This window comes from Tursiops truncatus, chromosome 3 (genome assembly GCF_011762595.2).
Source record: "Tursiops truncatus isolate mTurTru1 chromosome 3, mTurTru1.mat.Y, whole genome shotgun sequence".
Classification (NCBI taxonomy): Eukaryota; Metazoa; Chordata; class Mammalia; order Artiodactyla; family Delphinidae; genus Tursiops; species Tursiops truncatus.
The window spans coordinates 126978954-126992340 of NC_047036.1; the positions used below are offsets into that span (position 1 = coordinate 126978954).

The window sequence follows — 13387 nt, forward strand, 5'->3', positions numbered from 1 at the left end:
ATGGATGGTGATGATCTTTGTACAACAATATGAATGTACTCTATGTCACTGAACTGTACACTTAAAACTGGTTAAGATGGTAAATTTTATGTGAGGTATATTTCACCACAATTAAAAAAAAAAAAAAAAAAAGAGGGACTTCCTCGTGGTCCAGTGGGTAAGACTCGGCGCTCCTCATGCAGCGGGCCCGGGGTTCGATCCCTGGTCGGGGAACTAGATCCCACATGCATGCTGGAACTAAGAGTCTGCATGCGGCAACTAAGAAGTCCACATGCTGCAATGAAGATCCTGCGTGATGCAACTAAGACCCAGCGCAGCCAAAATAAGTGAATAAATAATTAAAAAACAAAAAAAAAAAAAAAGGAAAGGAAGGCCTGCAGTCACAAGATGATCCCTGGACCATTCAGAGCTGGAAGCACCCTGCGGGTTGACCAGACCAAGGAGCTCAACTCCCTGGGGCGGCCCGATCTGGCCAGCAGGTGCATTTTGTTTGGCCAGTCTTTCAGACAACTGAATATGAATGCCTTTAAGCACAACATTCTTTCTCCACCTACCAGGCCCACCTCTCCCTCTCACACTGACATATACTTGGCTTCTCCACCCACGGTGTCTTCCAAAAGCACTTGAGTTTGAGGCTCCCAATTCTAGTGCACTTGCCCCTCTCTGTACGGATGGGAAGGCCAAGACTCAGGTTATGCAGTGGGCTGGCAGCAGCACTGGGACTAGAGCGCCCTGGCTCCCCAGAGGCACATTTCCCCACATACCATGTTCTCAGGATCCTTCTTCCCCAGACGCATATCTGGCTCTAAGAGAATCCAAACTGCGGCCAGCCTGCCTCTTGGGCCTGTTGGGCATTCCAAGGTCTCTTCTATCTTTGGTACCAACTCTTTGGCCTCATCTCAAAATTTCCTCCTCAGACTTCTACTGACCGAGGGCCCACCCTCACCTTCCCCTTCTCCTTGATCCAGCCATGTGCTAAGCACACTTCATGCACCATTAGGGTGATCTGTGCCTCAGTTTCCTGATCTGAAAACTTACCTGTTAGAATCTTTTGGAGAATTACATGAGCATTGAAATGGCGCACAGTAAGGACTTAGTAAATGTTAACTACAATTATTTTGTAATACTGCAAAGACCACAACTCTATGAAGCTGGTACTTGGTGTAATTCTTATTTTATAACAAGGCTCTGAAGATGATATAACTTACACCGAGCTATACAGCTTGGAAGTGGCAGAGGAAGGCTGCAAACCAGGGCTGTCCTCCAAAGTCCAAGCACTTCTACCCCTCCCTCCCCATGTGAATGGCAGACACTTGAGGGGAGTACGTGTCTGGGACTTTCCACTTTCTTCTGGGTTAGGTGCACGTTCCTAGATGCAGCAGGTGCTTGGGAAAATGTCCAGGGGATTAGGTGAAGAGCAATCCAACGTGAGGTTTCCTACCCTGCAATACATTTTTGTTGCATAAATTCCCCAGGCTAAAGATGATCCTTTTACAAGGCCAGCTCATACTAAGTAGAGTAAGTTCCCTACATAAGAGAGAGTTTCATTCTGAGAGCGCATTCATAAGTCCAATTTGTTCATAGATCCAACAAAGTTAGCCTAGGTACCCAACTAACACAATCAGCTATATAGTGCTGTACTATAATAAGTTTATAATACTTTTCACACAAATAATACATAAAAAACACACAAAAAATAAACATTTTTAATCTTACAGTACAGTACCTTGAAAAGTACAGTAGTACAGTACAGTACGACAGATGGCATACAGGGGCTGGTATGGAGTGAACAGGCAAGAAGAGTTACTTACTGGAGGAGGGAGAGGAGGTGGGAGATGTAGAGCTGAAGTATCGTCAGCAATAGGACACAGAGGGCAAGCTGCACAGTTTCACTCCTTGCGTTCGCATCTTTGAAAGTTCCCAACTTGAAGGTTTGTATGTAGGAGATTTACTGTAACTGGCTTTCTCCCTCCGCCCCCTGCGCCTCCCCACAATCAAAGAGATTAAATGGCCATTCACATAAAGTGGGAAGGTCTCTGGCTTGGGAGTGAATAGTACCAGCTGTAGCAGTTCCCAGCTGGTGACGCAGCTCAAGACCCTGTCCCTCTTTGGGGTGAGGCTCCTCTTCTGTAAAATTAGAGACTGGAATAGAAGGTTTCTAAAGGTAATTTGAACTCTGATACTAATAATCATTAGCACATAGTAGATGTTCATAAACACTTACTGAACATGTAGAATCATCATCTTATAGTTGAAGAATTAAGGTTCAGAGATTAGCCTGTGACTAAAGTTAAGATTCCAGCACATTCTGCCTCAAAAGTCATTTGCTCAACCACTCTTCTTTTTGCCATGACTGTTCAAAATTCTATATATAAAGTGCTTCCGGTCCCATTAAGGTGGTGTAAGCACACTGCACCATATCTCTCTCACTAATTAAAACTAAAAGCCCTGGACAGGATACATAAAGCAACTATCCATGAACTCTGAAAAGTATACAATAGAAGGTGAATTGCTCAAAACCAGTAAAAATGGCCATCATGGCAGTGAGCTTCCTGATTTTTTTTCTTCTTGTATCTCCTAGTTTAGACTCAAGGAGAGCCCAAATCCTAAAACTATGTAGTGGATGCAGAGAGAAAAAACTCAAAAAGAAACCCTCTTTCTGGCCAGAGGGACCTAAAATAGGGGACCCTGTGGGACAGAGAGCATGGAGAAAATCCCTATTATTCTGTTTCCTTTTTTACTCTCCAGGCCATACTCCCCAAGGCAAGTCTCAGTCACAAAGCAGCAATCTGTTGTATCAGGGACTGTGGCGGTTACGTAGGCACCTAAAAATCTGAGACAAGACAAACTCTTTCTCTTGGAGCAGAGGAACAGGGAAAGAGGACTTTGGGAGTCCAAAGAGTAAAGGGGGAATCGGATTGGCTACATAATTTGTGGGGCCCAGTGCAAAATGACAATGCAAGGCTACTTGGTCAAAGATCAAGAAATTCAAGATGATGAACACAGGGCATTAAACCAAGTGTGAAATCCTTTTAAAGGCAGGGGCCCATGTGACCACACAGGTTACATGCCCAGGAAGCCAGACCTGGAAGGAATCCCTATTGCTCTTTTCTTCTCTTTTTACTCTCAGTGGTCACCCTCGAGTTAGGCCCAGTCACAAGAAGTGTATAGGAGTATAAGGAGGCTAAAACCCTGGCTTTGTAGCCAGAGGACCAGAAAAAGAAGCTGCTGGGTGAATGTGCAGCACACTGGTGAGTGTGCAGGAAAACACGGAAAGGAGGGAGCCAGAGAAAGTGATTCCCTTCATCCCTGTGAATGAAGTCTGGGCTTAGCCCTGAGCTGTACACGTATGGAACTGATGTGAAGCATCAAAGTAAAGGCTTTGAGAACTACTGTGTAGACAGACCACGGTCTGGCCCCTGGGTAGCATATAAGCAAGGTGAAGCCAAATATCACTTCAAAGTCTTTGAAAACTAATCTGATACTAAAACCATGGTCTACTGAAGGTATATCAGGACTTGTAGTTTGAATCTAATCAGATTGACTGCTCGCTAAAATACAAAAGTCAACATTCTCCAGAGGATTTTAACAGCCTCCAGAGTCTCATAAAATAATATTCAAATGTGTAGGATACAGTCTAAAATTAATCAACATACAAAGAACCAGGAAAATCTCAACACTGCTCAAGGGAAAAGACAACAGATGTCAACCCTAAGATTACAGGAATTATGAAAATATCAGACAAAGACTTTAAAGCAAGTGTTATAACCATCCTCTGTGAAGTAAGGGAGAACACTGTTGAAACAAATGGACAGATATAAGTTCTTGGCAACGAAGCTGAAGGAATAAGAACCAAAGAACCAAATGGAAATTTTACAACTGAAAAACCCCACTGGAGAGGTCCAATGTAAATGACAGAACACAGTCAGTGAACTTGAAAATAGATCAATAGGAACTATTGAATCTGAACATAAAAGAGAAAAAACGATTTTAAAAAATGAATAGGGCCTCAGAAAATAGCGGGACATATATCAAAGTGTCTAACATTCAGGTCACTGGAGTCCCAGAAGGGGAAGAAAAAGAGATTGGTACAGAAAAACATTTTTGAAAAAGAAAACTTCCCAAATTGTAAAAGACATATATTTACAGATTCAAGAAATTAAGTGAATTTCAAACAGGACAAATTCAAAGAAAACTAATCCAGACAATACAACTGCTGAAAACCAAAGATTTTTAGAAAAGTATCTTGAAAGTAACCAGATAAAAAACAACATCACATATAAGGGAACAATGATTCAAATAACTGCAGATTTCTCACCAGAACCACTGAGGGCAAAAGGAAGGGATACCATATTTTCAAAGTGCTAAAAACAGACTGCCAACCTAGAATTCTATATTGTGCAAAAACATCCTTCAGGAATAAAGGCAAAAAATAAAGATATTCTGAGATTAAAAAAAAATGAAAAAAATTTGTCACCAGTCTAAAAGAAATAATGATGGAGTTTGTTCACGTTGAAGGGAATGATGCCAGAGGGAAACTTGTGATTTCAGGAATAAGGAAAGAGCAACAGAAATGGTAGGTACCTGGATAGATACATTAGACTATTTTTCCCTTAGTAAGTTTATCAAAAGGGCCATGTGGCACTACTGAAAGCAAAAATTATAACATTTTTCTGATGGTGTTTTGATATATTTAGATGTATTGGGTTGGCTGAAAAGTTTGTTCGAGTTTTTCCTAAAAAATCCCGAACGAAATTTTTGGCCAAACCAGTAATACATATGGTCATTACAACAAAAAGGGGGTAAAGAAAAAAAAAACTCTACAACTATAAGATTTCTATAGTTTACTAGAAATGATAAAATATTAACTGTAAGTAAACTGTGAAAAGTTATATATGTATACTGTAATCCCTAGAGCAACCATGAAAAGTATTATAGAAAGAGATATAGTCAAACCTCTGACGGGCAAACTAAAGTAGAATACTAAATAGTATTCGAAGAATCCAAAAGGAGGTAAAAAGAGAGAACGGGAAAGCAAAAGGAAGGGTAGAACAGAAAACAAATAATAAAATGCAGACCTAATAAACATAATAATTACATTAACTGCAAATGGTCTAACCACACCAATTAAAAGACAAAGATTGTGGTTGCCAGGGCTGGGAGCAGAGGGGAATGGAGACTGACTGCTTACTGGGCATAGGGTCTCTTTTTGGGATGATGAAAATGTTTTGGAATTAGACAGTGGTGATGAATGCGCAATATTGTGAAGGCAATGAAAACCACTGAATTATATATTTTAAAATGGTTAAAATGGTGAATAATAAATAAATAAAATTAAAAGGATGGAAAATTAAATTAAAATTAAAATTAAAAAAATTAAAAGGATGGAAAAAAATGTATCACACAAATATTAATCAGGACAAAGTTGGAGCTCTAATATTACATGATTTTAAGGTAAAGCTTGTGTTATCAAGATATTTTGGTATCGTGAAAGGAAAGACACATTGATCAATGAATCAGTATAGGAAGTCCAGAAATTGACCCATATTCATATATCGATTAGCTTTTTAAAAGATGCAAAGGTAATTCAGTGGAGAGTAGATAGTCTTTTCAACAAATGATGAAGGAATAATTGGCATCCTTAAAAAAATTGAACTTCAACCTATAAACACTTTTAACAGAAATTAACTCAGAATATATCATAGATCTAAACGTACAATGAAAACAAAACATTTAGAAGAAAATATAGGAGAAAAGTCTTCGTGACTTTGGAGTAGGCAAAGTGTTTTAGATAAAACTAAAGTTTTAGATAAACTAAGTAGGATCCATAAATGAAAAATTTTGATATGTTGAACTTGATCAAAATTAAAACTTTTTCTCTATGAAAGACAATGTTAAGAGAATGAAAAGACAAGCTATAGACTAGAGAAAATATCTGCAAATTACACATCTAATAAAGGATTTGCATTTGGCATATATAAAGAATTTTTAAAACTCAGCAATAAAAGACAACAACTCAGTTCTTTAAAAATTCGCAGATTTGAACAGACACTTATACCAAAGACGATATACAGATGTCAAATAAGCCCATACAAAGATGCTCAAAATCAGTGGTCATTAGTAAAATGCAAATTAAATCACAATCAAATAGCACTACACACCTATTAGAATGGCTAAAATTTAAAAAAACACTAAAAACACAGATAAGAACCAGCAAAGATGCAAAGGAATTCTAACACTCATACATCTGGTGGGAATGCAAAATGGTATAGCAATTCTGGAAAACTGTTGGGCAATTTTCTATAAAGTTAAAGATACATTAACATGTCACCTAACAAACCTACTCCTAGAGAAATGAAAACATATGTTCACACAAAACCCTGTACACAAATGCTTACAGTAGCATTACTCATAATCGTCAGAAACTAGAAACAACCTAAATGTCCTTAAACGGGATGGTTCAACACATTGTGGTACTGCTCATACAGTGGATGCTCAGCGGTAGAAAGCAGCAAGCTCCTGATGCATGCAACCACGTGGATGACTATATATGCAGCTAAGTGAAAGAAGCCAAGCTTAAAAGGTTACATACTGTATGATCCCATGTGGATGGCATTCTGGAAAAAGTGCAACAATAGAGACAGAGAACAGAAGGTGGATGCCAGGGGTTAGTGGGAGTGGGGGGAAGTTGACTACAAAAAGGGCAGCACAAGGGAGCTTTTTATGGTGGGGGAATTGTTCTGTGTTCTGATTGTGGTGCATCTATGACTCTGCACTTCTCAAAACTTAAAGAGATGTACACCAAATAAAAGTGAATTGTACTGTATATAAATTAAAAGTAAACTTAAAAAGCATAGAGGTACAAACTACTACTTGCAAAATAAATGAGTCACAGGTATGAAATGTACAGTACAGGGAAAACAGTCAATAACTATGTAATATCTTTGTATTGTGACATTTATCATAACTAGACTTACCATGGTGATCATTTTGAAAGCCATAGAAATATCGAAGTACTATATTGTAAGTAACAGGAACTAACATAGTGCTGTAGGTCAATTATAAATATAATTAACACTATTCTATATATGAAAGTTGAGTAAATCCTGAGTTTTCATCACAAAGAAAAAAATCTTTTTCTATTTCTTTAATTTTGTATCTATATGAGATGATGTATGTTCACTAACCTTATTGTGATGATCATTTCATGATATATGTAAGTCACATCATTATGCTGTACACCTTAAACTTATACAGTGCTGTATGTCAATTATACCTCAATAAAACTGGAAGAAAAAAATTATACACAGCACTATCCTTCCTCAAGTGTGGAAGTAGAGACTATATAATAATCCATTGTAAATAAACTGTACTTTCCAGTTTAAAACTCCTTTATGTTTCATAAAAATCCTGTAATTTAAGTTGTACACCTCCATTTATCTTGATTTTTAAAGATTAATAAAGACATGTTGATATGAAGATAAATGTTTAACAAATGTACTGGGACAGGAATAAAACTCTCCCAACTGCTCTAACCTCTCTGCTATAACCTACTTTCTCCTGCTGGTCCAAAGTGAGGTCAGAGGTTAGTTTCTCCCGTGCACACAGAGCCCAGAGCTCCCAGCTCCTGTTCAGAAGGCCACCCACAGCACCTTGGAAAGTCTACCCCAATTGAAACCTTACCACACCAATGCTTTCAAATGAAAAAACGGCTGTTCCGAAGAAGAGCGAGTAGGTCTTCCAATTTGCTACCAGTGGCAAGCGGCTGGGGTCTGGAATTCCCTATGGGGGAGAGAAATGTGGTAAAGACATTTTCTCTCAAAGCATGTTTGGGATCCCTTAAGAGAAGAGTATTCTGAGAGTAAAGCTGAATTATAAAAAAAATTGAATATCAAGCAATTCAGAAAACTTCACAAGGAAGTAGGCCACAATCAGAGTTGATTTTAACGCTTCCCAATAGCAAAGAGCCAGAGGAAAGAAAGATTAAGGTATTCTCAAAGTACTGAAGGATCAGGGATCTCACAGAGGGAGTCTGGTTTATCAGAATCCTTCAGAAGACAATCTTGCCCACCACAGGTTAGTACTAGCCTAAAGTGCCCAAGAACACTTTTTTTTTTTTTTTGGCGGTACGCGGGCCTCTCACTGTTGTGGCCTCTCCCGTTGCGGAGCACAGGCTCCGGACGCGCAGGCTCAGCGGCCATGGCTCACGGGCCCAGCCGCTCCGCGGCATGTGGGATCTTCCCGGACTGGGGCACGAACCTGCGTCCCCTGCATCGGCAGGCTGACTTTTAACCACTGCGCCACCAGGGAAGCCCCCCAAGAACACTTTGAATGTACCAGTGGTTATAGACGTGGGAAATTACTTTGACTATAGTTACAGTGATATTCTAGGGAGCCCAAAGTAATTCGTTACATATGAAAGTCCCCTTTTCTTCTTCAATGAGCTGTAAACAGAAGAAGAAAAGTGTGTGGAATAAATATTTTATGTACCCTGTGACCTAGTATGTGAAAATAATGACAGAACAATTTCTCTAACTGAGCAACCTCTGGAATAGTCCAAAAATAAATCAGAGGTAGCTATTTAATTGGGAAATTCAATTTTGTAGAATCTATCAATATTGCCTTAAGACTTATCTGTGGTTATCCTAAAATATTTGGCTCATCTCTTATTTTTACTAAATTCCATGGACAAAATAATGTTTTTTTCTTGTGACTTCTGAAAGAGGAAAACATCTGAAAGGTATTAGGCATGCCAAGGGTCTTCTGGATTTAAATTTCTACGTAGGCTTGTCCATTATAAAATGAAAATTAGAAAGGAGAGAAAAGTGGGAAACTGAGGGAAAATGAATATCCATACTCAACTTCAAAGACGTGTGATTTACATCATGATAGATTTGTTTGTGGTCTTTCAAGACTTTCTATTTATACCTCTGTGACTAAATATTAGTTGTTGTTGTTTTCTCTTGAGTTCCCTAGGGGTAATTTTGCAATTACTTGGAATTATAGCTTAGAGGTTGTAAGACTAGTTCAATAAGGTTTAGCTGTGGTAGAAAATCCTGCTTTTTATCTGCCTTTTGCTGCTATCCAACCATTACAGGAATGGTCTGTAGTTAACCAATCAAGATATTTTCCTTGCAAAGCATAATTTTTTTCTAAAACCAGGACTTGACATAAAACGAGTATTGGAGAAGCAACATCAAAGAGGAGATACCCAGAAAAATGAGAGTGTGCAGAGACAGCTTTGTGGAAGAAATGTTACAGTAAAGTGGGCTCTAAGCTGAAGAGGGAAGTGCATATATATCTACCCTCAGGGCTGGCCCCAGGTGTCAGTCTATCATTGATAAAAGGCTCTGCCCACTAGAGGAGTGAGGAGTGTGGTGTGCTAACCTGGATGATGGACTGGGTGATGATGATCAAGCTGACCAGCATGGTGATGTTGGCCAACAGGGAGAAGATGGACAGGGCTCGGAGGTTTCTGACGAACACCAGAAGCACCAGGAAGGGCAGGAAGGCGAGCATGTAGAGTCTCGAGTCCATGGTGGGCGTCAGGATCACTGTCCTGTTGTAATGGCAGTTGTTGGTTGTGCTATTAACCGCTTCCACTACCTGGGAGACGAATGGGAAAAGCAAGGAGAAGATTCGATGAATTTTCTGGCCACATCATTAGCTCAGAGCCTGGCCCATAATCAGACCCCCTCACAAAAAGCTGGCATGTCTCACGTGCCAGGGTCTTAGAGTGAGTTAGAGTGACTTTAGGATTTCTTATTGCAAATCTTCTGCACCATACTTCCTCAAAAGAGGCTGCAGAAATAACTTTAATAAAAAACGAACTTAATAAACATAAATACCTAAACTTAGAGTGGCCATTTGTTAGCTTTTGGCAGCGCAGAATCCATTCCTCCTGATTTTCATTTATTTTTGGCGCATTCTCTCTCACCTGAATACAACCTTGGTGGACTGTAAATCACAATCATGTGGCAGAGCCAAAGCACTGCCTCTGACTCAAGCACAGGCACTCACATCTCTCCCTGGAATGTGAATCTAAATAACAAGCAAAGTGACACAAGGCAGACCTAGAAAAGGGTAAACAGTAATTACAATAGGGAATCCCTGAGGAGACTGCTCATCAATTCTATCGACATGCCCCTAGCTGCCCTGGTTCCTGTTCCTGTCCTTTTCTGAGACCCATTTTTTTTTTTTTTTAGTTTTCTCTGTCATTTTGGAAGTTAGCTAATATTCTTCCACTAAACTCATTTTCTGCTGAAGTTCCACTGAATCTGTTTCTTTTGCTTATAACCAAAAAAGCTCATCACTTACTGTTTCTTAATTGGACCAATACTGACATTTTGAGTGAGAGAACTCTTCCTTGTGAGCATCTGACCATTCACTGCAGGACATTTAGTATCTCTGGACGCCACCCAGTAAAAGGTATTAGCATCTCCGCGTCACTGCGACAAACAAGGAACACCCCCTGCACGCTGTACAAATACCTCCCAGCAAAGTGGGGGTAGGAGGGAGGGTACCACCCTCCTTTGGAATCAACATGACTTAATGACTACAGTCTTATTGTGCAAGCAACACAGTCCACTGCAGAACAATTAGCAACTAGATTTAAGCAAGAAGAAAATGTAAAATCAATGATAATCTCAGTACCTATGGGTTGCCATGGTAATGCCTTGCAATATATTCATCTGTACATTTTCTATGCAGTATCACAAATTACATGTATTACACGCATCCTTTTTTTTTTTTTTTTTTTTAACATCTTTATTGAGGTACACGCATCCTTTTTATTTTACAAGACTGAAATTATAGTATACACTCTTATTTTGAAATCTCCTTTCTGGGACTTCCCTGGTGGCGCAGTGGTTAAGTATCCGCCTGCCAATGCAGGGGACATGGGTTCGATCCCTGGTCCAGGAAGATACCACATGCTGTAGAGCAACTAAGCCCGTGTGCCACAACTACTAAGCCTGTGCTCTAGAGCCTGCGAGCCACAACTACTGAGCCCATGTGCCACAACTACTGAAGCCTGCACGCCTAGAGCCCTGCACCGCAACAAGAGAAGCCACTGTGATGAGAAGCCTGCACACTGCAACGAAGAGTAGCCCCTGCTCACCGCAACTTGAAAAAGACCATGCACAGCAACGAAGACCCAATGCAGCCAAAAATAAATAAATTAATTAATTAAAAAAAATAAATAAATCTCCTTTTCATTTAACACATCATGAATACTTAAATAAATCATTGTCTTGTTTTTTTCTGATTCCTCACTACAGTAGGAAAAATACTTGGAACATTAGCCAGGTATTCAAGGCCTTCCATAAATGGACCCATTCAACCGTGAAAGCTCTTCCTCTCCCAAGGCCCACACCTTCTTCTACAACCACTTGTATTGCCTCTCCTGAGCAAGTCCCGTACATTCCTGCCTTCGGGTGTTTATTCCTCCTCCCACCTTGGCTGCCACTACTTCTCCAACCTGCCCTTCAATGCCCAGCTCAGGTGCATCTCCTCAAGGGGGGCTTCTCTTGCTCCAATGATCTCTCCTGCTCCCATACATTTCTGCCCCTTAGTTCACAATTAAGCATCCCCAACCTCAGGGTGTTAGTGGAGTCCTGACCCACTAACATATAACATCCGACATATTATATTGATATTTAGCTTTTTATATGTCTTAGAGCACATCCCATTTAGTCTGCAAACTCCTTGAGACAGTGCTTACCTTGTCTCTAGACAGATGATTGATAAAGTTCTGCTAATGTCAGATTGATTTCCAAGCAGCAATCTGGCAATTAAGAGCCTTCAAATCAAATTCCTTGACCCAGTAATTTTACTTAAAAAATACATATACTAAAGTAATAAAGGGTTATACAAAGACTTGTACAGATTATAGTAGAAAAACAGAAAATATCAGATGATAAAAGACTAAGTCATCTGTATGATGGAAAATTATAAAACTATTAAAAATTACACTAAAAAATTTAAGGACATCTAAAAATGCTAATCAGTTAATACTCATTTAAAACCATCCATGAGTGGTTGGATTAAGAATAATTTTGTTTTATTTTAAGAAGCAGTATAGCATAGTGTTTAAAAACTTGAGCTGTGATGTTAAAAAGGCCTGTGTTTTTAACCTTTGTTCTGTGACCATATTTATATACATTATAGAGTTCATAACATCAGTTTTCTCATCTGCAAGATGGGAATAACCATAGTATCTACTCTGATAAGACCATGGAGAGAATTAAATGGGGGAAAACTTATAAAATGATCACTGTACCTGACACATAATAGAAGCTAATTCTGAATTCTTACTATTTTTTTCCTTCTTTTTAATTTTTTGTTTACATTTCCAAGTTTCTGGTATTACTATAAACAGAAAAAGAGCCCTGAAGAATAGTTTTCTTTTTTAAGCTTATTGATTAAGGATAGCCTCTGTTATTACCCACATTATTTTGCTCAAACTGCTCCAAGATAAATATTGGGTTAGATCAGAAGAATTTCTCGGGGACAAAAAAACTGTTAAACCAAGGAGATTAAACAGCTAAAGGTAGATACAGATGGCCCAAAGATTAGGTATTATTCAAAAAGACCTGTATCAGTTTAAGAAGAGTTAAGGATGATTACGTACCAAGGCAGGACGATTGACAAAATCCAAGGTTACTCCCAGCTCAATTTTAAAGACCAACCTTGAGGACAGGTCCAATTTTAGAGACAACTCTTGGACAAAGGGTACTGTGGATAAAGTAACCACTTACAGAAATCTGCAGATATGTGAACTGGGGGAAGCCTGGGTTCTTTGATAACACTCAGTTTAACTTTCTTCATTGTATGATGAGGATACTAGGGCCCAAAGAGAAGAAGCTATTTGTTGAACAACTAGAAAAAGAGGACCCTCCTTTTCCATGTTCTTTTCCCTCCCACCTTCTCTAGAAGACTCTACCTGCTTTAAATTATCAGCCAGAAACACAATGTACACGCAGCAGAAGCCCATCTGGGTGACTATAAGAAAGAAGCTCACGATACGCCTGAAAGAGAGGAGAGAGAGAAAAAGAAAAAAACTTGTTATAAAAGAAGAGCTGGCTTGTCATTTCCATTTCTGTTCCCAGGGGTTGGTAACCCTCGACCAGCACCCTCGGTCCTGCTACCACAATCAACAATGGGGCAGTAGAAGGGATGTAACAATAGTTCTTTGAAAAACATGTTTCTCAACCACCTCCACACTCTCAACTCAGCAGTGGTAAAATTCTTCATCATCAGGAACCTTGCCCCATACCCAGCTCTGTGTTGATACTAACTGATGTAAGGCAATAGGCACAACTTATTAGCAATCATTAAAATTTTTTCCTACCATGTGCCAGACACCATATTCGGCACTGAAGATACA

General features: G+C 39.3%; 1 protein-coding gene across 8 annotated transcripts in view; it reads right to left on the reverse strand.

Annotated features, from left to right (window-relative positions):
• Positions 1-13387, reverse strand: part of SLC36A2 (solute carrier family 36 member 2) — a 74119-nt gene that overhangs the window by 6184 nt on the left and 54548 nt on the right. For all 8 annotated transcript variants that reach the window (XM_073802728.1, XM_073802727.1, XM_073802725.1 and 5 more), the window contains 3 exons: positions 12944-13028; positions 9388-9606; positions 7684-7782 (listed from right to left, as the gene is read on the reverse strand). In XM_073802728.1, coding sequence (XP_073658829.1) covers positions 7684-7782; positions 9388-9606; positions 12944-13028 — 403 coding nt within the window. The remainder of the gene's footprint in view (positions 1-7683; positions 7783-9387; positions 9607-12943; positions 13029-13387) is intronic.